Genomic DNA, 27,656 nt, shown 5'->3' with positions numbered 1-27,656 from the left:
GACATCAGCAACTTTGCCGACTTGGGGCTGGGGGGCCCGCTGTGGGCTTTGGCCGACCTCCAGCCGGCTAGGTGGAGCGTGTGCGTGCGTGTGTGTGTGCGCGCGTGTGTCTGGGCGCGCGTCCGTCTGACCACAGGTAGTGCTCGGATTTCCCTGCCCATTCTGTGCTCTGCGGTTCTCCACCGTCTGAGCAGGACGGTGCGGCCGAGGCTCCGAATTCCCAGCAGCAGAAAGAACATGGAATTTGGACTTTCCTGAGCAATTGAAGTGGAACACGGAGGTTGCCCGGCTCCGGGGGCACCATGGACGGCAAACCTCCGGGCAGGACCAGCAAGCCTCTGAGGCCGGGAGGCCCGCCCGACACCAGGCTCCTTTCAAACCCGTGGATGGGGGGTGAGTCTAGGGGCCTGGGACCAGAGCGCGGGGAGGCTGGCTAGGGTGCTTCGAGAGGAGAGGGCGGGGTGACTCCGGTGGCCCTGCTGGGGTGTGTCCCCGGCTTGTCAGCCAGACATCCTCCACTCGGATCAGGGGGTACACCTCCTCTGCGGAGGCCTGGACGCCATCCAAGGCCAAGTGGCACGGTTTGTTCACCGGTAAAAACTTCAGCTCCGAAGAACGATCCTTTGTGGGCCAGATGTAGCCCGTATACTACATCGGAGGGGAAGAACTTCTAATGGGGTGTTTTTACTGCCGAGACATTTATCAAGAGGTCTTAGGTATTTGGCATTTGGGCGGGGCTGGGTTTCTAAGTGATGTCCCAACACTGAGCGCTGATCGATTCACTGTAAAAGGAGACTTTTTCTTTCTTTCTGTTTTTAAACTTCAGAGAAGCATCTTACAGGCGTAATTCTCACCGGTCGGGTGGGGTCTTTGCTAACTGTAGAGTCTCGTGCCTCTGGGCAACTGTCATTTTTTGGTGAGCATCCAGCAGGTGCCTGCTGACTGAAAGGACTCTGTAAAATGGGTCTGAGCGTTAGGCTTCAGATTCATATTGTGAGCAAGGCTGCCCACGACACGGGTCTATCAAAGGGGCAGTATGCAGGGACCCAGCAGTCAGGTAGGACTCACCACTCTCCTGTGGCACAGCTGCTGAAAGGGGAAACAACAGAAGATACAAAATACCTCATGCCTTCCCTCCGACTAACTGAGCAGACAGGACTGCTCATCCATTCATTCACGTATCCAGTTTTGCTTCTAAAAGGAGCAGGGCACTCAACAGATAGGATCTGGATCCCCGAAGGCAGAACTGGATTAATCAGATTTTTTGAGCACAAGCTTGGAGTAGTAGAAAGCAGCGTGGCACCAAAAATTACTTTTAAAAAATGAATGTGATAAATGTATCATTAAAGCAGCAAATTATATTTCCATTTTCAAGTGGGAAAGAATCAGTAACCTGGATGAGTTCCACATGATTATTTTGCACCTAAGTATTGTTTATTTTTATTTCCACTCGTGGGGGGGGGGCGGCCACTTTTCACTGATTAGGATTTCTAAAGGTCCTAATCCAACTCCATGTGTGGCAGGATGGGTGAGTGGGGGTGGACAGGTGTCCATATGCTCAAGGGTATGGTGCTTCGAAAGTGAACACATTGTCACAACTAGAATGCAGAGTCTTAGGGAGTCTGCTGAGGACAAGTTTGGAGAGATCGAACTCAATAACAGAGCTGCAAAGGCTCGGTGGAGTTAAGCCTTCATAAAGCAGGGAATCGGGAGCCATCGATGGTTCTGGAGTGGAGACCTGGCAGTAAGGAAGACTGTAAGTAAATGAATCTGGTGGCCATGTTCAGGATGGATTGTGGGATTACGGGAAATTCTTGCACGAATGCCCAGGTTCTCCAACTCTCTCATGTGTTGGTGTCACCCAGAGGGTTTGCTCACATGCAGATGGCTGGGCCCCACCCCCAGAGCTTCTGATGCCCTTGTAGGCCTGGGTGGAGCCTGGGCATCTGCATTCCTAATAAGCTCCCGAGTGATGCTGGTGGTGTTGTTTGGGCTTTGAGAACCAGGCACTCACTATCTAAGCATGGGGCTTCATTCGGATCGAGCTTTGGAAATGACAGAGAAAGGGGAAACAAGGGTGACAGTTTCAAAGGAAAGAGCAATCAGGCTATGCTGCTTGATTAAATATCGGGACTAAAGGAGGGAAGGCAGCTGAAACTGTAAAGTTTTTAAGCTTAAATGAATGGCAGCCAAGGGGGTTGGGAAGCCGAGACCTCTGAGTGTTCTGCGGGGGCTGTGCTGAAATCCTGGGAAAGGAGAGCTTGTCTGATGGCCCAGAGCGGAGAGCCACGGATGGAGCCCCGGGCCAGGCCTGCAGCTGAGCATGCAAGACCGGTGAGTTAGAGAAGCAGAAAGAGATTTGGGTGTTGTCATTTCCCAGGAACTAAAGGATAAGAAGTTTCCAAAGAAGCAGAAGTCACACGGGCAGATGGCAGGACACCTCGGCTCTCCTGCCTCCTTGTCCTCTGCATCTGACTGGCCAAGTCCCCCTCACCTTCCGCACCCGGCCCGGCCACTGCCACCACGAAGCCCTCCCAGACTCTCTGCCGCTCCCTTCCTGAGTGGGGTCCAGCTCCCACTGCTTTGCGTCAGCCCTGCCCCTCGGGCGCAGCCTCAGTTCTGGCCCAGTTGCATTTGTTTATGCTTCTAAAGTCCTGACCTTGGTGAGGTGTGGAATGTGGGCCCCTCCGGAGCGCTATTTCCGCAGGGCCATGCCGGGGCACAGCTCAGGTGAAGCGTATCCCCTGGCACAGGGCCAGGTCAGAGGTTAACCAGGGCCCAGGTGTGCTTCTTCTTGGGGAACGTGGCTGCTCCCTTTCTCACTTGCAGGTCTTTCTCCACCTCCTCTGGACGAAGGGAGGAAAGGACGTGCAGATGGCAACCAGCTCTTCAGAGAGATTTGTTCAATGCTTCAGTCCTCTGCCAGGAGCCCCACCCCCTGCCAAAATGTCTTTTTCTTTCCTTGAAAATACCATGTTATGGGTTGAATTGTGCCTCCCCAAAAGATACGTGGGAGCCCCCACCCCCAGTACCTAAGAATGTGTCCTTGTTTGGAAATGGGGTTGTTGGAGGTGTCCTCAGTTCAGGTGAGGTGATACTGGAGTCCGGCGGGCCCTAATTCAGTGACTCGTGTCCTTAGAAGAGGGGAGACAGGGAGAAGGCCTTGTGGCAGCGGAGGCAGAGATTGGGGTGACATGTCTAACAAGCCAAAAAGCCCCAGCAGCGATGGACGGCCACCACCTGAAGCTAGAAGAGGCAAAGAAGGAAGGATTCTTCCCTGGAGCCTCTGGAGAGAGCATGGCCCTGATGACGCTGTCGTGTCTGACTTCTCACCTTCAGAACTAGATGGCAAGAGATAGATAGTTGAGGCCCACTTGGTCATGGCGGCTCTAGGGAGCCCATTCGTACCTACTCATAGAGACTTTGGAAGAATACACGGAGGCAGAGACTAAACACCACCCAGAAGCCCCTGAGCAGGTGTTTGTAGAGAAACTGCTTTCCTCAGGAGATTGAGCCCACCCTGTAGACAGTGGGCTCCCATCGAAGACAGGTGCCAGCAGGCATGGAAGGGCCGCAGTCCCCTGCTCTCGTGGATTTTTAGATCCCAGGGTGAGGGTTTCTGTGGGGACACCTGCCTGCTCAGACAGAAGGGGTGATCTCTGAGGTCCCCGTGGAGAAAGCAGCCTGAGAGTGAGCCAGACAGAGAGCGAGAAAGAAGACGCTGGGCGTTGGGACTGGAGAGAGAATGACAGTGGGCAGGTCTGACTGGCCCACCAGCTGCCTCAGTGGGCCTTTCTGTTTCCGGTTTCTGACCACGAGGCTCTGTCTCTGTTCCTCCTCTTTTTATTTGTCCTGGAACCCAACCAGGGTGCATCGGATTTGTAAACACAGCGCCCAGATCGTGGGCAGTGTTGGTGCCCAGCGCGGGGCCTCCCTTACCACATCCCAGAGGCTGAAGGCAGCCCCCCCGCCGCCTCGGGCCCACTCAGCCTCCCTCTCTGCCCCCTGACCTCGCAGAATGTTTCTCAGGGTGGAGATAGATTTATGCCACTGCCTCAGAGCTTCGTTAGTAGCTCTTTTTTTTTTTTTTTTAATAGTATCTCTTTTCAGAATGTATCAATTAGCGCCTTTAAAATCCCTTCTGAGATAATGGAAATTAAAAAAAAATCATTCCAGAATGCAATAAAAGTGAAATAAATGACAGCCTTCCTAATGCACTGCAGGGTTGGATGGAGACTCGATCTTAAAGAAAGGTAGGTTTAATGGCACTAATTGGAGGCCTGGTGGGGCGGGTTAGGAGAGCTGCACTAGGGCACCCGTGGCGTTGCCGGAGACCCCAGTGGGCATCTCTTTTCTGGCAGTAAAACCAGTAGGCCCCGGCTGGGCGAGTGCAGGGGAAATCCTTAGCACATACTCAGGGCCTGGACGGTGTCTTGTGTGCAGATAATGGTCCTGAAGTTTCAAAGTCGGTGGTGGGGTCAGTGGAAGAGGGGATGGTGACCTCGAGTCACCTCTCCACCCAGTCCCCTACTGTGAGCATTTCCGTGTTCCTGCGGCAGCAGGTCCCCTTTGCCCTGTGTGCTCTCGCTGGTTGTTAGCAGGAAGGCAGGCAGAGCCACTTCTGGGCTTAATTGCACATGTCGTCTGTAGCTCGTTGCCTGCTTGGGTGTGGGCTCTGGACAACCCTGGAGAGACCTCTCCCTGACTTTCCCAGGCAGGAGCACACGAGATGTATGTCTCAGCCATCTCTTCAGTGCTTTCAAGAGCTAAAGAGAGTGTATGGACTAGTCCATGTGGCAAATTACGGCGTTTACTAAACCGTGTGTATGTCTAGATACATCTCTCCATGCTCTCACTGCTAGACAAATGTTAACCTATCCCCTGTCACGATTTTAAGTTCTTACATAATCACTCAGTTGTTCAGACACCTGCTGAGGCTGACGTCCTTGTATAAATTTGAGATGAATTTTGGCTTTGCAAGGCCCCAAGTGTTTATCCTGGCCAGGAGTGATAGACAGCCTGTGACAGGCTTACCAAACTCTGGTCTGAAATGCCTTTAATTTAGAAAGGGAAGTCTCATACACTGCTGATGGGGATATAAAGTGGCAAGGCGATTTTGGAAGATAGTTTGGAAGTTCCACAGAAGGCTAAACATTGGGTTACCGTGTCCTACAGTGATTCCACTCCAAGGTGTGAAACCAAGAGAGCTGAAGGTGGTCAGACACAGATTTGCACACGGATGTTCATAGCAACATTATTAATCACAGCCAAGAAGTAAAAACAACCCAGGTGTCTATCAGCTGACCAACGAATAAAAAAAAATGTGATCTGTCTATACAGTGGGTATTATTTGGCCACCGAAAGGGATGAGGTACTGATATGTCCTGTAACGTCGGATGAACCTTGAACCATTACACCAGGTGGAAGAAGCCAGTCCCAAAGGACCCCATCCTGTATGATTCCATTTCTATGAAATGTTCAGTAGAGCAGTGGTGGCCAGGTGTCGGGGCAGTGAAACTGGGGAGTGACCGCTAATGGACAAGGGGTTGCTTTTGGGGAGGACGAAAGTGCCCTGAAGTTGACTATAGTAGTAATGGCTGCACTACTCTGTGAATCTACTGAGAACCAATGAATTGTACACTTTAGGTGGGCGAACTGTGTGGTGTGTGGATTATAACTCAATAAAGGTGTTAGATAGGTAGATGTACAGGGTCAGTCCCCCACCACGTGTACGTGGACAACACCCCGTGCTTCTCGATGAGAGACTGTGTCTGCTTTGTACAGACTACGTGCTAGAGCAGGGGTACAAAACCTTAGGTGGCCTTTTTTATTCCTCTTAGAGGAGCGCACAATGCTTCACTGTAAATGGAAGGAGTAATGGTTTCAAGACAAATGAATAGAAAGTCAAGCTCATTTTTGTCTATAGTTGATAATATAATTGCATCAGTTTTATGAAATCTGAACAGAATTACAATTTAGGCCCCCAATTATCTGCCCGGACTGTTTAGGTTGTCAACTCTAATTATCCGAGCTCGCTTTAAGAAAGGTTGGGGAGTGTGCCAGCTATATTTCTTAGCAGCTGAACACTTGGGAGAAAAAACGGATTAATCATTACACACATGGTGATCCATTAGGGTACATTTGCAAGTTTCTTTAAAAGCGACTTTCGGAACCTTTCTCAATTTTTGGCTCATCCTTCCCACTCAAGATTTTGTGCGGATTGTATTTTGCATTAACACCTGCAGTGTGGAATTAGTTGTCCTTTCAATTCTAGTTTAGAGAGACACCTTCCCTTAGCTGCAGTCTGGAATGTAGGCTCCAAGCACCAGAACCAGCAATATTTTTCTTAAGAGCATCAGGAACCTCAGAGAATACTGGGAGGACATGAAGTTTCTATCGAGCATAAGGTTTCGGAGGACAGAAAAGCCATTTCACTTAAGGTATTCTTAATGACCCCAGAAGGAAAGCATTGGATGGGCAGTGCGTCCGTAGGCTCATTCAGCTTCCTCTTACCTATGAATGCTTTGTGGATCCATCTGGAAGGATGGTAATTTGCTCCTTGGGACAGATTTTCCAGGGCACCGATAGTTCCAGATAGGCAGACCTCCGCCAACGTGTGTCAAGTACAAAGTGTTCTAGTCTCCAGCTTTGCAGGTGGTAAGGCACTAGGAACTGCCCTGGCTCCCCAGGTCCCATTAGCTTTTAGGAGACACCAGTTCCTTTGCAGGCATGACTGGAACCAGAACATTCTGCTGTGTTTGTGTGTAGTGTGTTTACCAAGCACGCAGAGGGGGAACAGAAGCAAGCTTGGAGGAACCTTCTGACTTCCTGTGTTTGTTCCGGAAATCAGACACGGGTTGCGATGAGGAAAATTCAAGTCTCTGCCTCGTTCAGATTACCTCCACATTCAATTAGAGAGAGGAACACATTTAATGTGTTGGGATAGGGGTTTACAGGCTTCCTTCCTAAGAGTGTGTGTTCTTTCCATATGGTTGTAGAATAAATTTGCTGTTTGAAATAACAGGGATTATGGGGGTGTCATCAAGACTCTGCTTAATGGCAGGGCAGGATAATGATAGTAGCTAATAGGTATTGAGCTATGGGTAAGTTTATTGCTGTCCTCACATTATAGGGAAGGAAACTGAGGCTCAGAGCCTGTCCAGGGACCCACAGCTCAGAAGAAGCCAAGCAGGTCTGAATTCAGAGCTCTCTTAACCACATTGGCGTGCTGCCTTTCGGGGTACATAATGTCCCAGTTACAGGGTCAGACTGAGCTCCATGTTGTGCTTGATATTGGGACAGGAGGTAGTCCATAAATAGATACAGTTCTGTTTAGATCTGATTTCAAACCTAATGGTGTATGTAATTCTGCGATCACTACTCTTAGTTTATGGCGCTGTTTGCTGAGATACCAGAGTTCATATTTCATGCAGGAAGCTAGACTGGCAAGCACAGCTTACAGGCTGATGCTGATAATTAGTGATGCTCTCACTTAACTCAGTGGACCATTTGCCTTGGAAACCAGTGTGTAAATGGAAGTTGAGTAGTCCGTCATCCTGATCTACTTCTCTTGTCCTCAGTTTGGATACTGGCTGTAGTTCTTTTTTTAGCTATCTAGACATTTCAAATAAAACGTGTCCTCGGAGCGTCAATAGAGGGGAGAAGTGCTGATGGGCTAATGGGACTTCTGGTGAATTGACTCCAATGTCTCCATCCAGGAAGACCTACTGGGCTCTTACTGACCAGCAAGGGTGCACCTTGGGTCTATGGTGCGTTAGCAGGTTGTAACCCGTTCCTCCCTTTCCATGTAGATATTGTGTCCGATTGGTCTCCGGTGCATGAAGCTGCCATCCATGGGCGTCTGCTTTCCTTGAGGAACCTCATTGGCCAGGTATGTGGCTTTTGGGGAAAGAAAAAGACATATTAAGCATATCCTATTGCTCACCACACCGAGAAAAAAATCAGAGTCTGATTAAGATATAAATTTTCTCTTCAGCAAAATGAGGTGAATCCTGTCCTACTTAACCATTTCTTTTTTTATCTGGAGGCTGGCATAAATATTAGAATTTAGGACAGTTCTATGCATATCGTAGGCACTGTTAGTACCTACTAGGTGAATAACAGGCAGATTTCTGCGTTCAGACTGCCTTCACTTTAATCGATGGGCTGTGTTTTTGAAAATAATCGTGTGAATAGTTTTTCTCAGGGACACGTGACAATGTCTGGAGACATTTTTGGTTGTCACGACTGGGAGCAAGGGGTGGGGGGGTGGGCGGTGCTACTGGCATCGAGTAGGCAGAGACCAAGGGCCTCTCCAAGCATCCTACATTCGTTGCTCAGGACAGCCCTCTACATCAGAAAACTATCTAGCCCCAAATGCCAGTAGCATGGAGGTTGAAAGCTCCTAATGTCAAATAAATGCTTAAAAATGTGTTTTTATTGATTTTATTTATTTATTTATTCATGGAGACACAGAGAGAGGCGCAGACACAGGCAGAGGGAGAAGCAGGCTCCCTGCGGGGAGTCTGATGTGGGACTGGATCCCAGGACCCCGGGATCACGTTCTAAGCCAAAGGCCGATGCTCAACCACTGAGCCACCCAGGTGCCCTGAAAATGTGTTTGTAGTCATATCATTTAAGAGGCATTTTCAGTTTTATGGAAGCTTCTAGTTGATTGTGGCCCTGCCCAGTTGGATATTCATTTCTCTGCTACTCTAGTGTAATTTCAAGTCCACATTCATTTGAGTTTTGCTAGTTTGAAATTAATGGGAAATTCAGTGAAGATATTTTTTAAAAAGGAGTTGAAATCACCATTCAGGATTCTGATAAAGCTTTTGTTCAGAATGTTCTGTTTTCTAAAAAGGCTATAGGTCTTTTGGTGGGAGCTCTCAGCCCTTCCCATAACTATGGACCCTTTGGCAGTGTGGCAAAGTCCATGGACCCCTTCTTGGACTAGTGTTTTCAATGCACAAAACACAATACTGAGAAGACCTATCAAATTAGTAAAAGAACAAATGTGACATGATGATATCAACTGTATTAAATAAGATTTTGGGGATCCCTGGGTGGCGCAGCGGTTTGGCGCCTGCCTTTGACCCAGGGCGCGATCCTGGAGACCCGGGATCGAATCCCACGTCAGGCTCCCGGTGCATGGAGCCTGCTTCTCCCTCTGCCTGTGTCTCTGCCTCTCTCTCTGTCTCTCTGTGACTATCATAAATAAATAAAAATTAAAAAAAAATTTAAAAAAAAAATGTAATAAAAAAAATAAATAAGATTTTGTGGCCAGTAACTATCATATTTTCCGAGTAGGTTGAGTGCAGATATTGAGATATTTTAGATGTCTCCAGTGATCGTAATACAACGTAAGTGTCTGTGAGTCCTCTCAGTCATAGTCCTATATACTGCTATTACCGCTGTGGTTTGTTGTCTGGATTCATAATGGAAGGACATCATACACTTTAGGTAGTTATTGGTGAAAATAAATGTTTTAAAATAAAGAAAATTCCAATTTCATGGACCTATCTAGACTCGGAAATGCTCCTGTAAGATAACAACTTCTAAAGACAAATTTCAGACTACCCTAAGCCACTATTTTAAGCTGTTTATGGTAGCAGAAGCCTATTATAAATAGAAATATAGATAGTAACACATAACTCTAGCCAAAAGCAGTTAAGCTGCTTTTCAGATAAAATGAAACATTTACCTTATTTTGATAGGTTGAAAAATGATCACTGTAGCTTTTATATATCACTTATTAAATTGGACCGATATTCATTTATCTTCAGTATTTGTATGTTTACCACACATCGGATGGAGCCATTTCTTTATCTGAGCTCTATCACTTTATTTGAGCAACTTCTCTTCTTGGAACCTCACTTTTGGCTTTCATAAAATGAGCATTTCAATAACTACCCGTATCAGATCTTGCTGGGTAACAAACCACCCCAGACTCAGTGGCATAATGCAATAAACATTGATTTCTGGCCTACGAGTCTTTGGGTCAGCCAGCCTAGGCTGGGCTTGTCTGCAGGCCATGGGTTGGGTGCAGCTCTGCCACCTGTCTCCCATTCCTCTTGGAGTCGTGGTTACCTGAGGAATTTTATTCTCATGACAAAAGGCTGGAGCATGGCAGGGCAAGCCCAGCCATGCAGGGGTATTTCCAGCCTATTTATGTCACATCCACCAACATCCCAAGTCTGAAGTCAAGGATGAAGGAAGTACATTTTATCAACTATGAGGTGATGGCAAAGATGTGAATATATTACACTGCTATAGGAGAGTAAAGAATTAAGACCAAAAATTCAGTCTGTTAGGCTACCTTATATGGGTTTGTGAGGATTAACTATAAATTACCTATTCCAGTTACTGTCATCACACATGGTATTTATTCTCTGATTGTGATCTAATAACACTTTGGATAATCAAAACATAATGACAAACATGGTTGCTAAACCAAACATATTTTAGGAAGGAAAATAAGACCAAACATTCAAATGTCTGTAAAACAAAGAGAAAAGAGAAAAGAAAGAGGAAAGAAAGTCTTATTTGGCCCAAGAAGGGAGAAGTTGAATCTATGACTATTCTTCACCATGGCTTCGCATTGAAATTATCTGGTATGCTTTTAAAAAATAACGCCTGGGCCTCACTCCAGATATTCTGATTTAAACTAGGGCAGTCTTCATGCATTAGTAGTTTTTTTTTCTTTTTTTCATATTTTATTTATTTATTTGAGAGAGAGAGAGTAGGGGGAGGGGCAAAGGGAGAGGGAAAGGAAGAGACAACCTCAAGCAGATTCCCTGCTGAGCCCAACTTGGGCACTTGATCCCATGACCCTGAGACCATGACCTGAGCCACAGTCAAGAGCTAGATGCTTAACCAACTGAGCCACCCAGGTGCCCCCTGCATTGGTAGTTTTTTAAAAGCTCCTGTAGAACCACTAGGTTCAAGGATTCTTTTCTTATTAAAAAAACCCATTATGACTGTAGGAGAGAGAGAAAGGCCTTTGGACATGAAAGAAATAGGTAAGTTGGATTTCATTAAAATTAAGAACTTCAACAAAAGGCAATATTTGGAAAGCAAGGAGGCAAGCCACAGATGAGAAAATATTTGCTATGTGTATGTATATATATCCATCCATCTATCCATCCAATGATGGCTCATATTCCTTGTTTAAAATCAATACAGAAAATGCAGGCAACCCAACAGAAAAATGAGCAAGAGACTTGGACTGGCACTTCATAAAAAAGGATATCCAAATATTCAGCAAATGTATCAAACTATGCCGATTAGTGATCGGGGTAATTCAGATTACAAGTAAGATATTGTATTACCAGCTCCTCCCACTAGAAGGGGTAAATTTGAAAAGACAGATAATACCAAGCTTCTTTACCTGTGTAGTGAGAACATGTATATTTTCTTTATGATAATTCCTTGAGATTTACACTTAGGATTTACGGACTTTTCTTTATTGCACTTCAATCAAAATTTATTTAAAAAACAGTAGCAGTTTGTTAGATCAGCAGAAAGCAAGTAAGGTACCGCTTGACCATGTAGTGTGACCTTAATTTGGTGGTTCTCAGTCTGGACTGCACGTTAGAATAGCCTTGAGATGTCTGGGTTAAGGTGAGGCTTTAAAATACTGATGCCTGGGGACACCTGGGTGGCTCCGTCAGTTAGGCATCTGCCTTTGGCTCAGGTCATGATCCCAGAGTCCTGGGATCGAGCCCTGCCATCGGCTCACCTGGGAGTCTGCTTCTCCCTCTACCCCTCATCCTGCTCCTTCTCTCTCTCTCTCTCTCTCTCTCTCTCTCTCTCTCTCTCTCAAATAAATAAATAAAATCTTTAAAAGAAAATACTGATGCCTGACTTCAGCCTCCTTTGACTATATGGTAAGTGCTCTGGGATGCAGCCTGGGTATCAGGACTTTCAAAGCTCCCCGTTCCACGGCCCAGTGGAGACTGAGAGCCTTAGCAATAAGGCCTGGCTGCAAGCAGGTGGTGAAGACTGGCTTTTCTGTCCCTCGGATACAACTCTTTTTTTAAATAATTTTTAAAAATATTTTATTTATTCATGAGAGAGAGAGAGAGGCAGAGACACAGGCAGAGGGAGAAGCAGGCTCCATGCAGGGAGCCCGATGCGGAACTCGATCCCGGGACTCCAGGATCATACCCCGAGCTGAAGGCAGAGCTAAACCACTGAGCCACCCGGGCGCCCCTCTTGATGTCGCCCCCTGCAATCCTCAAAGGGCTAAGTTACTACTGAGTGGAAACGAGGAAAGATCCCAGTGTTCTGAAACATCAGATCTTTCGGATGTGGCAGCTAACTGAAGGCTAAGTGGTAAAGAATATGAAGAAATCTTAGATCATGACTGCCTGGAAATTACAGAGGGCTAAGCATGCATCATTTCATGGTCCTCGTAACAACCTTATAGGGTGGGTACAGTTGTCCCCATTTCACACGCGAGGAAACTGAGGCTTGGGGGGATAAGTAACTGGCTCAAGGTCACACTGCTTGTTGGGTGCTCCCTGCTGAGCATTTGAACTTGGGAATCAGTCTGCTCCCCTCCCTCTGAGGTCTCTCTCCTCGGTATGAGACAAGATAGTGGTGCCATTCAGAGGATTCAGGCTGGCCAGACAAGGAACCCTTTTCAGGGAGAGTTTGGTTGTTGGCAGAGGCTGAGTTTACGTTGTTAGTTGGGTCTCCCGGTGGTTATGTCTTAGCAGGGACCTAGAAACATGTACCGGGGTAGAGATTGAGTTTTGAAAGCCGTATACTATTATATAGAGAGTATTGAGAGAAGAAAAACGGATTTGAGGGCAAATCCTTGAAATGCCAGTGTTAGGAGATGTCAGGGGGAAAAGGACAGTTAGTGAGAGAGACAGAAAAAGGACGAGAGGAGGTGAGATAGAGGTTGTTCAGGGAGAGCTTGGTTTCAGCCAGAGGAGGGGTTTCGTGAGGTTGGGATGGATACATAGCAAATTCAGAGGTGGAAATGGGGAGGGCAGAGCAATATATATTGGATTCCACAAGGAGGGAGTCTCTGGTGATCTTTAAAAAGCAGTTTCAGTGGGATCGTGTTGGTAGATGAGAGAAGGGCGAGAAGTAGAGATTATGGGGGAGTATTTTTTAAAAAGTGGGGAGAGGGAGCAAAGGGGAGAAGAGCATTGGATGGAAGTTTGGTAGAGGGTCAGGAACAAGGATGGGAAGACTTCAAAATGCGAGAAGAAAGTGTGGCCAAGAGGAGAGAGCTGGGGGACACCTCTGAGGAGGTGGCCGAAGGCAAATGACGAGGTGGCAGAGGGCCGGGCTGAGGTCACGGGCTGTCGGGGCAGGCTCGGAGAAGGGAGCAGTGGAAGGATCGAAGACTGCAGACACGCAGAGGTTTCAGGGGTGGCAGGAGAGGAACGTGAGAAGTTCTCACGTCAAGTGGCTTTGATCTCCTCGCTACAGTAGAAGGGGCGGTGTGTTTGATGAACGCGAGAAGACAGGTGTCCATGACCACCTTCCGCCCAGGGTGTAGACAATGATGTGTCCCTTGTGACAGGACAAAGGAAGAAGCCCGACCTTCTTGGAGTCTTCGAGTTGGTTCAGGCGGCGTGCACATAGGACTTGAGGCTGGGACAGAAAGCTGCCGGGTACGGGGCACTGTGTCGTTGTGGCTGCCCTGACATTGTCCAGCCCTGTGGCCCCATCAAAAAGCGTGTCTGATCACAGGCTGACCTGAGGGACAATCGATGATAGAAAAATTAGAGATAAGCCATTTAACCTTTTTTTTTTTTTTTTAAGAAACCTGAGAACCCACTGCGGACTGGACCCTGTGTGAAGTAATGGGCTAAAAAGCACCTTACGATATTCTTCGATTCAGATTTGTCGATAATTCAGACAAATTGCCACAGTTCCTTTAAAGTGGCACTGTGGCTCAATGAGGAACTGTACATGCAGTCCTAAATTTGCAGAGTGAACCTTAATGGAAAGGAACCTCTTTGTAATGTGCTTATGTAAGGTGGGGTGAAAACTTCTCGTATTGTTACTGATTTCTTTGGCATTTTCACTTACCTGGGTTTATGTATAAGCACCCAAATGATTGCTTAGAAATGGCAGTGGGAAAGTAAGAAAAAGAAAGAAAGAGAGGAAGGAAGGAAGGAAGGAAGGAAGGAAGGAAGGAAGGAAGGGCAGGATGCCTGGGTGGCTCAGTTAAGCCTCTGCCTTTGGCTCAGGTTATGATCCCGGGGTCCTGGGATCGAGCCCCTCATTGGGCTCCCTGCTCAGCAGGGAGTCCACTTCTCCCTCTCCCTCTGCTGCTCCCCCTGCTTGTGCTCCCTCTCTCAAATAAAGAAATGAAATCTTTAAAAAGAAAGAAAGAAAGAAAGAAAGAAAGAAATGGCATTGGTGACTAGAGGAGTACATTTATAATAATGGAACACCTACTACATAATTCCTTTAAAGGACAGTCTTCTTTCATCCCATAATCTGTTGCACAGGGGGATATGGATTTCTTGTGTACTCTAGCAGTGTGAATGGAAGAGATTGGACAAAGATAGAGCATTGAGAGGGGGGCAGAAGTGCATCTGAGAACAAATCTTAGAGGGGAATCCCTCAATTACATAATACAATTATAATGACAATAATAAAATAACTCAGTTCTTGTTGAGTTGGTGCTCAGTAAGCATCTATTCAGTGCTCATTGGGTACAGATGGGATGCTGGGTTACGGGTGGGAAGATTTAGTCGCTTCCCTCCCTGTGAACAGCAGGGCCGGGGAGCAAAATACCATAGTGGATGTTGGAATTTCTCATTTACAATTGGATTATTTCGAGTCTCCCAGAACCCCTCATCAAGCCAACCCAACGAAAGGCTCTGGATTCAGTATACTGAATCCTGTTGACTCCAGAGTATGTCCAGAATTATTGGACCTCTCAAAATCGATGAGGTCACCCATCACAGTAAAAACCGACAGGACAGGATGATCAGGATGCTGATAGACTCATAGATGTCTGTACAAGTGGAAGAATGTGTGTTAGGAATGATGCTGTGGGAGGCAATTTATTGGAATGATTTTAGGCAGATTTGAACTGTTATGGGAAGAAAAGGTACAGTGTATTACCAAGTCCTTAAACAAATCATGTTCTTAACTAATGTGTCCCAAGAAAAAGAACTTTTATTGTACCCAGTTTCCTCCTGTTAAGGGTAACTATTCCACAATCGGGGTGTGTGTGTGTGTCTATGGAGCCTCTCCTGGAGTTCTTTTGATGTTTTGCTTGGATTGGGCTCATAATCATCTCAAGAGCACATTTTCCAAGGGGTTGATGAACCCCAAGGCCTTCAGAGAAGTTTCTTGGTTCTTTGGATCTTGAGTACCTAGAGTGAGAACCTAATTGCCCCTCCGCCTTGGAACTTCCTGCTGTCTGTCTGTGGGGGTTCACCTCATGCTTTGGCCCTGCATTCGTCATCTCTTGCTGTGTAACAAATTCCCCCCAACTCAGCAGCTTAATGTAATAGACCTGTATTAGCTCACAGTGTCTGTGGGTCAGGAATCTAGACACAATTTACGTGGGTCAGGGACTCATAAGAGTCTGCAGTCAAGGTGAGGGCTTGAGACGTAGACATTTTAAGGCTTGACTAAAGATGGACACGAGTTGTAACTCACATGCCTTTTGGCAAGATTCAGTTCCTCCTGGATGGCAGTTGGCTGGAGACTGTTCTCCGTTCCTTGTCTTGGACCTTCTCAACAAAAAGCTAGCAAGTGGGAGGACAGGAGCAAGTGAGAACAAGAGAAAAGTCTAGAATGTGTATCCCTAAGAGTCAAATTGCTGGGTCATAGGGATGCATCTTGTCAACTCTAATAGGAGTCTGTGCAACTGTTTTCCCTGTATATCATATGATACTTCCACCAGCAACATGAAAGTTCCTTTTTTTAAAAGATTTTATTTATTTTGACAGACTGAGAGAGAAAAAGTGCACAGCAGGGGCAGAAGCAGGGGGAGAGGGAGAAGTAGGCTCCCTGCTGAGCAGGAAGCCCAACGGGGGGGCTTGATCCCAGGACCCTGGGCTCATGGCCCGAGCCGAAGGCAGACGCTTAACTGACTGAGCCACCCAGGCACCCCGAGAGTTCCTTTTTTGTTTGTTTGTTTTAATGTCATTAGCAACACCTTACCCTACTCTCCGACTGTGAGCCAGGTTAACTTTAAAAGCATGGTCATAGCACTGGATCTGTGGCTGAAAACCCACCCTGTGAAACTATTGCTTTGTACCCCTTACTCTGCTCATTTCCTCTCCTCCAGGGATGGCCTGTGAACCTCATCACAGCAGATCGTGTGTCTCCCCTTCATGAAGCCTGTCTGGGAGGCCACCCCTCTTGTGCAAACATTTTATTGAAGCATGGGGCTCAGGTAAGTGCAGCTCACATAAATGTCTTAGAAACCGTGAATGACAAATGACGGTTCCTATCCCTTTTGAATGATTTCCAGCGTTTTTGACTAGTCCGATTTGAAGGTTGAAGAGAGGCGTTTTGCCAAAGTATTATGTCCATCAAGCTTCTTAGCTTTAGCGATAGACGAAGTACTGAATTTTTAGCTAGAAAGTAGTGGTGGTTTGAGTCTGCATCATTTTCTTGAACAGTCACTACTAATAACTGTTAGATTTCGCCTTCATTCCTATGGCTGGAAGGTAATGAAATATTATGGAAAATATGGAATATTTGGCTCCAGAGGACCTGAATAATGGTCCCAAACCATGTCTACCATTTTCTAATATTGAAAACTGGAATAAGTTACCGAGGCTCTGAGCTTTCGAGTCCGTATCTGAGAAGAGGGGGAAAATGACAGTGAAGCTGTGTAAGCTTGCTGTGGTTTTGTGAGGATTGAGGGAAGTGAGGTATTTGATTTTTACTTAGAGAATGAGAATCAGGATGGCATAATGAGATCCCTTCCCTAGGATCTCAGTAGGTCCCTACAGGAAAGTGGGGACCAGTAAGTCTTCCATTCACTAAGTCCCCTCAAGGTCAAAAGTGACAGACAAGTCTGATTAGAAAATTACATATGTGGGTTTCTCATGTTCTCTCAACCTGTATTTCCTGAGCATTTGTTACGTGCCTAACCCCGGATGAAGATCCTTAGGAACTTATAAATAAGATGAGGACCCAGCGGGATAAATAGGTGAATTAACGAATATCACACTCGTCACATTAATAGATAAGCCCTGAAATCTCGGTGGCCTGGTACAACACAAGCTTATTTCTTACTGAACTGAAACTCCAGTGGGGGTTCCTGGTTGGGTGGCTCTTTCCTGGGGGTGATTCAGGCACACAGGTTCCTTTCATCCTGTCACCTCGCCATCTTCAACAAGTGGCTTCCACGTATGCTACTAGTAGTCACCTCCACTCCAGGAGTTTGGAAGGAGAAAAGACGTGGAGGGTTGTGCACAGAGGACTTTTAAGGGCCTATCTTGGCTTTGGCGTATGTCACTTTTGGCTCCACATCCCATGGGCCAGAACTTGTCTCATGGCCTGGGAAGCTGGGGAGTGTAGTCTGGCTGTGTGCCCCGGAGAGCGAGCGGAAGTAGCTTTGTCGGATGCACATCTCTGCCACAGCGGGCAGTTACCAAACGTTGTTTCTTCCTGTTATATTTGGCTGTGTAACAAGCCACCACAACTGAATGACTTAAGACAACAGCCATTTACTTATCTCACAGTTCCTGTGCCAGCCAGATAGGTCTGACCTGGCCTGGTTCGGCTGACCTCAGCTGGGCTTACTTAGGCCTTGAAGGTTAGCTGACAGGTTGGCTGGGGAGGGCCGCTTCACAATGACCTTGGCTGGGATGGCCGGGGTGACAAAATCTCTGTGTGGTCTCTCATCCTGTCACAGGCAGCCTGGCCTGGTTCCCATGGTAGCAGGGATGCCTAGAGCATCAAAAAGAAGGCAAGCTCTCAGCTTGCATCACATTTGCCATTGTCCCACTGGGCAAAGCAAGTCCCATGGGTGAGCCCAGGTTCAAGGATTGGCAAAGTAGTCTCCATCTCTTGGTGGCAGGAATTGCAATGCTACCTGGCAAAGGGATATGCAGACAGTGCGGAGAATCTGTGGCCATTTTTGCAAACCACCACCGTGTGGCAAGTGTGAGTGCTGTGATGGGGGAGAGGAAGTCTGAAGAGGCTTCCTAGGAGGAATGATGTCTAAGTTGAAGCTCAAAGGATCTATTGGAATCAGCCAGTTGACTGGCGGGTTGGGGCAAGTTGTGTGCTTCCCGCCCACTGGGAAGGGCTGTTGTAAAGGCCTGGAAGTGAAAGTGAGCAATTTAAAAAAAATAAATTTCAAATCACTCCTTATGGCAGCAGAGTGGGTAAGAGGGGCCAGCACACAAACAGCCTTGTTGTCCTTGCCAGGAAAATGGGCTTTGTCCTGAGAGCAGTAGTAGAGAGCCATCGGTGAGTGCATCATCGGGTTTATATAGGGTTTGAGAAAACCCACTCCACGTGTGGAAACAGGACCAGGACTCAGGGGAGGCCTAAGGGCACCTAGGATGCCAGCTCTGGAGAGCCACTGCCTCTCAGGGTTGTTGAGCACTTGCGTGGGCCTGGGAGGGAGGGTCTCCTTAAACTTTGTACCCTGGACATCTTCTGTGCCTCACTAGTCCTGGCCTTCCTTGGAAATGGCTCGTGAGAAGGCTCTTCTCGTCTGCGGTATAGCTTCTCTTAACAGTGTAGAAAAGTTGCATTTGGCTTTGTTCTTCCCTATTTGGTTATAGCCCAGACACAGTGAAGTCAGATGCGAACTGCAAGTTTCTGTCGGGTTTCCCACGTTAGGAAAGATGGCCCCAAAGACTAGTTTTCTGGCCCTGTAGGACGGTAGCCAGTCTTGTATCTATTAGCAAATTTATTTCAGCATTAATTGACTGACTATATAAATTCCCCTTTGAGCCAGCCTTACCGTCTTCCTGGTTCTCTCCCTAATGAACGGATTGAAGGAAATCTTTGGCACGTATTCACCCTAGATTTCTGTGAAAGTCGTGTTTAAAAAAAAAAAGTAACGTTAATAATACGTTCCTCTCACTACTGTAAAGGACACTGGACTGGTGTGGGACAGGTCTAGGATGGAACATTTAAAACAAGGAGAGGAGTTTGTAAGCTATATAGGATTATCCCAACTGGCTTCAGAATTCCTGTTCCTGGGGGCGTGGAAGTGATAGAACATTCGGCAACATGTTCGGTGCCTCAGCTCATTCGGTTTTTCACAACCTTGTGGAATTTGGTGGTTCTTTTTTTTTTTTTGAATTTGCTATTTTTGTCATCATGTTATAGCCGCGGAATGGGAGGCTCAGGGAAGTCAAACAACAGCTTGAAAGGAGTGGAGGCTAGATTTGAACCCAGGCCCCCACCACCTGCCTTCAGCCTGGTGCTCTTCTTTCCAGGTGGATGGCGTTACCACCGACTGGCACACCCCTTTGTTCAATGCGTGCATCAGCGGCAGCCAGGACTGTGTGAATTTGCTTCTGCAGCATGGGGCCAGCCCCCACGCCGTGAGTGACCTGGCATCGCCCATCCACGAAGCTGCTAAGAGAGGTAAATCTATGGAGAATTTACGTTTTCCGCCGCTCCTTCCGCAGACATCTTACTGTTGCAAGGACGAAGCAAGCGGAGGGATGGTTTTGAGGGACCTTTTCTCAGTGTGAGGTCCTGGGACCAGAAGCATCCGCCTGGCCTGGCGTGCAATTGCAGACTCTTGGCCCCCACGCCAGACACACGGAATCAGCAACTCCGGGGTGGGGCCCGGCCATGCGTGTTTTGTTTAGCAAGCATCTAGGTGATTCCGATGCACAGAAAGTTTGGGAATCACCCTTTCGGAGCATCTGGAAAGTTGTTCACTGCTGTAGTTCTGGAACGGGGTCTGGCACATAGTAGAACTATCCATGCATATTTGTGGAATATACTGTTGAACCCATGACCCCGTACAAATCCAATTATTTTGTAAAACACCCTCTGCTCTTCTGTTTTTGGGCCTTAAAGAATATTGTCTCGGGGCCACCTAGGTTTTTTAAGTGAAACACATTTTGGATTTTTGGAAAATAAGGTGCCATATACGGCTGGGGGTAATTCTCCACCACGCCTGACTGTATCGAGGTATACCTGACAAAGTTGTATTTCTTTCGGGTGTACTAACATGATGACTTGATAGACACCCACATTATGAAGCAGTTGCCACAATGAAATTAACGAAAACACAGTTACCATTTTTACGTGTGGGGAGAACACTTAAGATGTATCCTCTTAGCAAATTTCAAGTATACAGTATTGGTATTATTGCATAATGTTGGACATTAGATCCCCAGCACTTACTCAGCTTGGGGTAATTCTTTTTTTTTTAAGATTTTATTTATTTATGAGAGAGAATGAGAGAGAGAGAGGCAGAGACACAGGCAGAGGGAGCAGCAGGCTCCACGCAGGGGGCCCGATGTGGGACTCGATCCCAGGACCTCAGGATCACGCCCTGAGCCAAAGGCAGACGCTCAACCGCTGAGCCACCCAGGCAGCCCTGGGGTAATTCTTTTTCATAAAGTCACAGTTTTCCCGATATTCTTAACTCGGACACAAAAAATTCAATGGCAAGTTTTGCTTCTCCCCAGCGTCCATTGCCGCCGTCATCTGCATCCTGACCGCTCGCTGCCAGTAGGGTCTTATTTCCCCGGTGGCCTTCACAGAATGGCTCCCCAGTCCTATTTGACCGAATCCATCCGTAGGATCACAATCTCCCAAAGCATTGACGTTTCTTCTTCAAGAGACACGTCAACTCAGCACCTTCCCCAGATGCGTGGAACTCAAATGATTTTATGCAAAGAGGAAGGCAGAGGAGCGACGTTTGAGGTGTGGCATTGTGGCCCGAGCAAGAGCTTTGGATCAGCTTTGAGCAAACTTGGGTTGCCAGACGGGGCCCCCGCCAGTCGGGTTTGGCAGCTGCTTGTCGCCTTGCCTGTGGCCGTGGTGGCCTGCCTGGAGCTCCGAGGCTGCCTCACACCCCCTGCAGCGCCTCCCCCACCACGTCTCCTCGCCTGGGCCCCCCCCCCCCCCCCCCCGTCTCTGTGTCTGGCACGGTGCGGCTGACAGTCAGCCCTGGGCTGGAGGAAGTAGCTTCGGGTCCGGGGTCCGAGCGAGTGGAGGCGCACAGCCCACAGGGAGGGCCGGGTTTCCGGGCCGACAGACGGTGCTGAAGCTGTCTTTGCTCTGTCTTGGGCTGCAGGCCACGTGGGGTGCCTGGAGACCCTGGCCGCGCACGGGGGCGATGTGGACTACAACATCAGCCACCTGGGCACACCGCTGTACCTGGCTTGTGAAAACCAGCAGGTAGCCTGCGCCAAGAAGCTGCTGGAATCAGGTAAAACTAAAAGCACACGACCGAAGGAAAGGAAAGGAAAAGAAAGGAAAAAGGAAAAGAAAGGAAGGGAAAGGAAAGGAAAAAGGAAAGGAGTTTATTTTTTATGTATTCTTAAAATATATTTATTTTTATTTATTTTTAAACATTTTATTTATTTATTCATTCATTCATTCATTCATTCATTCATTCATTCATTCATGAGAGACACAGAGAGAGAGAGGCAGAGACATAGGCAGAGGGAGAAGCAGGCTCCCCGCGGGGAGCCCAATGCGGGACTCGATCCCCGGAGTCCAGGATCACGCCCTGAGCCGAAGGCAGATGCTCATCCCCTGAGCCAGCCAGGCGTCCCTAAACATATTTTAAAGCTGTTTGCATCCTGGGGAGGGGGTAGGGGTGGGGCACGCAGAGTGTGGGCCACGGAGGCGAACAGGATCGGGGTTCACAGTGATTGGGTCCCCGTGGGGAAATGTCTTAGGCTGTTTGCACTTTCGTTCTTTCACGTCTGATGAGGATAATGATGCCAATCGGATCTGCTCCCAGGGTGGTCCTCGGTGATTCTCTGCCCCCCTCCCTTCCTTGTCGCCTCCCCCGCTGCGGCAGGTCACGCTCTTAGCCCTGGAGGACTCGCAGGGCTGCTGGAGCACGGCTGCGCCTCCCCCCAGGGCCTTCCTCGCCAGTTCGCCTTGATTTGCAGATTCCACCTGCCTCATTTTTAGCTCATTGGAAATGTTGTTTTCCTCCAGAAGGCCTGTGGAGCGTCCTTTTTTTTCCCCCACCCCCTGCTGTTGTCCAGACCCTCCTTCAACCTCCGATGTCCGTTTTGTCACCCCTGTAATTACCTGAGTCCTGCTTATTCTTTACAGCTCCAGTAGCCCTTCCCTTGAATGCTTCTGTGGTTCTTGTTGCCTTCCACTCATGTGGCAGCCATAGCCGTGAATTAGGAGCTTCATGCTCCTTCTCTCTCTCTCCCACCATCCCTCCCTCTCCCCCGATGCTCTATGTAGATTTAAGCTCTTAGGAAAGGGCAGGGTTTCGCATCCCTCACAAAACCAAGAACAGTACCAGAACAACCCAGTTACATTTGTCGAGTGGATGCAGGTTTCCATTTTACTAGGGGGACAGCAGCTGAGACAGAGTCACGTGTCCCCACATGTCCCAGTGGGAGCCAGCATCTGGTCCGGGTGGGGATTTGTAGAGTGTCAGGATGGAACTGGCTTGGGACAGTCCTAGAAATCCACCTTACTCCCGAAGAGGAGGACTGTGCCCTTTTCCCCGTGACCTTGGAATTGGCTGCCCTCACCTAGGAGATGCCCTCACAAGCTAGTCGCTCTTTGCAGTTTAGATTACACAGTCCCGGGTCCCAGGTTTTATAGCAGTGGCTCGGCGTGTGAGTGTGGCTGCGTGGTGTGATAGATGAGATTTCACTGTATGAAAGTGAAAAGCCTCACTCGCAGCTTGTATGGCTAATATGTACACACTACACTGATGCACGTGCGGCTTGCATGCCTCCAGCATTTTTCTCATACGTAGCACACCTATGGCTAGCACTCAAAGGCAACATTTTTTTTTTTATTAAAGATTTTATTTATTTGAGAGAGAGTGAGAGGGCGCATGAGCCAGTTGGGGGGGAGCGGCAGAGGCAGAGGGAGAAGCAGGCTCCCCCTGAGCAGGGAGCCTGATGCAGGGCTCGATCCCGGGACCCGGGGACCACGACCTGAGCTGAAGGCAGCTGCCCAATCGACTGAGCCACCCAGGCGTCCCCAAAGGTGACCTCGTATGCTACATAGCTCATGTACCTTTAGTCACATTGTCAAATGGCACTTTCCCCGTATTATTAAATGGAATCAAGTCGTGTCCCATTGTTTTCCAGGATTGCCGTGCCCACTATAGAAGTCCCTCTGTGAAGGAATTTGAGGCATAGTCCTTGGAGAAGGGGGACGCTTGGGCTCAGCTTCTTGGCTGACTGTGTTATTCTTGTGACTCTTTAGGTGCAAACGTGAACCAGGGCCGGGGTCTGGATTCCCCTCTTCATGTGGTGGCCAGGGCATCCAGCAGGGAGCTGGCACTCCTGCTCATGGACTTTGGAGCAGACACCCAGGCCAGGAATGCCGAAGGCAAACGTCCCTTGGAGTTGGTGCCTCCCGAGAGCCCTTTGACCCAGCTGTTCTTGCAGAGAGAAGGTGCTTCTCCTTTGCCCGAACCTAAGCCCTAATCCATAGCTCTTATGGGCTGTAGCAAGAGGCAGGTACTTACCAAGTTCTGACTTCCAATACTATGTGAAAAATTGTTCTCGGCTGTCATCAAACGTGGAGAGTTGAGATTATTGAGTATTCAACAAGGTATGGTACTGGTTATGTGGAAAAGAACCATCTGTTGTGTGGAATGTAGGAGACAGGCTGTTTTGGAGGATCTAATATTCATATATGAGGTAGGCCACCTTTGAAAGGATTAACATAGTATTGACAAATTTTGATATTAAAGTTATCTAAAACATGCTATAGGATGATGCAATAGAATCCTCTTTGGGGTTGTTCAGTGCCCCTGGGACGCCTTACTGCACTACGGACGGGCCACACTACTGGGAAGTGGGTTTCTGGGAGGCAAAAATGCTACTCATTAAGTGCTATAAGCTACTCCTTTCAGGATTTACAGCAGTCTGAAGGCATTTGTTATTGCAAGTCTGTCAACACCTAAGTCCACACCTCTGCAAATAAGAACCAGTCCTTCTGACCCAGACAACTAAACATTGTCATTGAGTGCTGTGCAGGGGGGTAGGGCCGTGAGGTCGGGGGTGGGCTGGGGTGGGGAACAAAGACCCCACAGATGGTATTCATAATTGTCCCTAGAAATGGAGAGCAGCCAGTTCAGGACCTGCTTTTTTTTTTTTACTAGAGTGTGGACTTTGTTAAGTTTTCGAGGTTGTGAGACTTTGAAGCAGGTTTCCCTACCAGAGGGGGTCTGATGGCAGGTTGTCTGGTTATCGCCTGCCTGCATGCTGAGAATTAGGCCTAGCTCTGTGCAGAATTGTAAAGCAGCCACAGAATCACTTCTTCCTCCCACTCCAACTGCTCAGGGTACTTGCAGCCAAAGCCCTGCCTTAGGGGCCCCCCAACAGGGCCTGTCCCCTTTGAGCAGCATCAGGCATAAGAAACAGTTCAATAGAAACCCCTTTAGGTTAAGCAATGGGATAGTCACCACTTTAGGTTAAGCAGTGGGATAGTCACTGCATTTTTATGATTTGTTTAAAAAAAACTATATATATAGGGCAGATGGCACAATGCTTGGGGCCCATGATGTGATTAGGAGCGCACAAAGATGTTTTCATTTCTTTTAAGATCCAAAGGAAGAAAGGGATAAACCTCAACCTGGATTATGTTCGTCTGTATACCGACACAGTCATAAAATACAACTTTTTAAAATTGGGAATGAGATTCACAAAAACAACAGCGTCTCCTGGCTCTCTAAAGTCACAAAGTCATGTGTACGCACACACTCACATGCGCACACGTACATGCATATACGTGCGCATGTGCGTAAGTGTACCCACACATATATAATCCCTCATCCCCTGCCTCAGTAAATAATCCCCTTGGATTTTCAGATTGCCTCCACTGACTCTTCCCTTCCACTCGATTTCCGAAGGCCATTCGTGGGCACCTACATTGCCCTTGACTCCTTTAACTCCCATTTTGGTGACAGTGTGGTCAATGATCCCACTGGTTTATAAAATGTCATTTGCCACTGGAGAGAATCACTGCTGCTTTGGCCTCCATGCGTCATTTTTGGGGTTTTGGTGAGGTCGCCTCTCAGCAGTCTGGAAGGCCACAGGAAATGAGGCCGGGCAAGTGCAGGGAGCCAGACCTGCAGATTTAACACAGCAAATTCTGTCTCTGGATGTCCCTGCAGAGGAGTTCAGGATTGCCACCCCACCGGCCTTGGAAAGCATGTAAAGCAGTGTTTACTCGTGGCACACAATGAAAACCGAAAATGACTCTCAGCCCAGCATGACAGGAGCCACCCTTGAAAGCACTTTGGCTTTAAAGCATCCTGAGTGTTGCTGGGGGCGGGGGCCTGGGGGGAAGAAATCAAGACCAAAGCAATATGCCAATTCATAGATTAAAAAAATTAGCTGGTTTTATTACTGAGTAAAGGGAACTGCTTGAACACTTGCAGGTGCCAGTAAGTGGCTGCAGAGCTGTAGTGGGTTTCCGGCTCTATTTATATGGGATTAAGGCTACAGTTGTGCATCATCCCACTTCGAGGAAATGGCAGATATTCAATCCGTATCAGTAGTTGCGCTGCTTACGCTGTCGTCCTGCTTTTCTGCATTGCCCAGCGTTTATCATCACCTCCTGCGGTTGTCCCTGACCATGTATCTAGTGCACATGATTTGTCACGTCCTTCAATTTCCCCAGTGAGATGAAATTAAGTTTAGTTTCCCACCCTGTAGTTTTGGCAGTTTGTCCATCTGTGTGCCTTGGGTACACTGGGAAGCAGCTCGTCAGTATATGCCTTGAGTCCAACTGACTGTATCTGGAAGGTGCCCTAAATCCCAACGGGGGCCTTCTGAATGTGCTGTGAGGTCCCCATTGACAAGACTGCATTTTGTGTCTTTGATGGTGGAGGTATCTCTTTGCACCTGTCCTTTGTGCCATCACCCGAGAGCTAGGCAACCCACCCTACCCTGCAGCTTGTAGGAAAGCCGAGGCCATACTGTATCCTTTTGCTTGTTTTCTCAACCTTGGCTCCACAATAAGATGACCTGGGACACAAGCCTTTAAAAACTCTTGTGCACACCACCCCCCCAACATTAACTGAAGCCACAGCTCTGGGGTGGGACCCAACAGCGTGCGGTCTAAAGCTCCCCTTGATAGGTGATTCTGAAATGCAGCCCGGATTGCAGGGCCACTGCTCTATGGGATTCTTGATGGTATATAGCTTTGCTTGTTTGTGTGTGTGTGTGTGTAATAACCAAGAGAGAATTCCATTTACAGTTTGGTACAGGCGGTCAGGGGTGGATAGGAAGTCATGTCTCATCCCTCTACTCTCTAATGGGGTTTCTCAGCCTTAGCACCATCAACAGGATGTCTAGTGGCCTCCCTGGCCTCTACCCACTAGATGCTAGTAGCCCCTCCCTCCAAGTTGTGACAAACAGAAGTGTCCCCCGACTTTGCCATGTGTCTTCTCCTTTTCCCCTCCACCCAACCCCCTGTTGAGACCCACCATCCTAAACTGTAAAGTCTTGGCTGGTTACTTTTCACCTGTGAGTTGAAGCATTGGGTTAGCCCTGCGTGCAGAGTAAAAAACAAATATGACTTAATAAGATAGCATACCCTTAGGCTTCACTGATAGCTCATTATATTTGAATATCTTAAAATTGCTAAATTATAAACATGCATCTAGAAATGCCTTTTTTTGGAAATACCTTATTTTTTAAGGTAAAATACAAGAAAGCTGTGAAACATGAATTTTATTTGCATCATTGGGAATTTTGTGTGGCTTCATAATTCCAAAATTAGCTGCCTTCAGCCTCCATTAGTGAGGCTGAGCTTTGATTTTTTTTTTCTTCCCGGCTGTTCTAAATCAAAACCTAACAAGCTCATTTCAATTAAATACCAGCGAAGAGAGAACGTGGCCTAAAAATGCCTCCTTAGAAACCCAGAACATGGTCTTAAGCAGAACCACGTTATTTCCCTAGGACAGTGTTACAGCTCGTCTGCTTTAGAAGGAGAGGAGAAGTAGCCTTAGATCAGTGACACCAACATGTGGCTTGTCTTGCCTTCTTTCTCCAGGGCCACCTTCTCTGCTGCAGCTCTGTCGCCTTAGAATCCGCAAGTGCTTTGGGACCCAGCAGCATCATAAGATCAACGGACTGGTCCTCCCAGAGGAGCTGAAACGGTTTCTCCTGCACATGTAAATGTGCCAAGGGGATGGAGGCACACACGACCCACAAATATTGTGGAGTGTCGTGGCCATTGGCATTTTAAAATAAACTCACGTTTATAAAGCTTGGCCAGTTTTGTCAATTAGATTTTTATTTTTGTGGAAACACGCCGGGTATGTTTGTATTATTGGTCGGGAGGCACTGAGGCCTTTCCCCCTTCCCTAGAGGAGGGCGGCTGAGATCACAGCCCTTGTTTGCACGTCTCCCACAGCCCAGCGCTGAGCCAGGACCACTTCATGCACTACGTCTGCCATCACAGGGCCCCTGCCAGGTAGGCACCTTCCCGCCCCTTCTCCAGGTGACACACTGAGACCCTGACAGGTCTCTTTGTCCCGGTTACTCGCAGTGAGT

The 27,656-nt window shown here is 47.8% G+C and overlaps 1 protein-coding gene across 2 annotated transcripts; it reads left to right on the top strand.

The window, feature by feature from the left end:
- On the top strand, positions 1-27,373 carry ASB9 (ankyrin repeat and SOCS box containing 9). 2 transcript variants are annotated; one of them, XM_041740972.1, is made up of 7 exons: positions 1-393; positions 7,812-7,891; positions 16,280-16,387; positions 19,404-19,554; positions 21,227-21,361; positions 23,350-23,606; positions 27,154-27,373. In XM_041740972.1, the coding sequence occupies exons 1-6, from the start codon at positions 303-305 to the stop codon at positions 23,571-23,573; spliced, it is 789 nt and encodes a 262-aa protein (XP_041596906.1). In that variant the 5' UTR covers positions 1-302; the 3' UTR covers positions 23,574-23,606; positions 27,154-27,373. The 2 variants fall into 2 exon arrangements, with proteins under 2 accessions (XP_041596906.1, XP_041596905.1); XM_041740971.1 differs by having other exon boundaries at positions 6-393; positions 23,350-23,541.
- The last annotated feature ends 283 nt before the right edge of the window (positions 27,374-27,656 follow it).

The sequence above is a fragment of the Vulpes lagopus genome, chromosome X, assembly GCF_018345385.1.
Source record: "Vulpes lagopus strain Blue_001 chromosome X, ASM1834538v1, whole genome shotgun sequence".
NCBI classification, from domain to species: Eukaryota; Metazoa; Chordata; class Mammalia; order Carnivora; family Canidae; genus Vulpes; species Vulpes lagopus.
This window is presented reverse-complemented; position numbering and strand designations above follow the sequence as displayed.

What these genes read in the sequence shown, in the direction of transcription:
- ASB9 (XM_041740971.1), top strand. Translation starts at nt 303, where the DNA reads ATGGACGGCAAACCTCCGGGCAGGACCAGCAAGCCTCTGAGGCCGGGA. An exon ending in TTCAAACCCGTGGATGGGGG is followed by an intron (nt 394 to 7,811) that starts GTGAGTCTAGGG and finishes CTTTCCATGTAG; the next exon opens with ATATTGTGTCCGATTGGTCT. An exon ending in CCACGAAGCTGCTAAGAGAG is followed by an intron (nt 19,555 to 21,226) that starts GTAAATCTATGG and finishes CTTGGGCTGCAG; the next exon opens with GCCACGTGGGGTGCCTGGAG.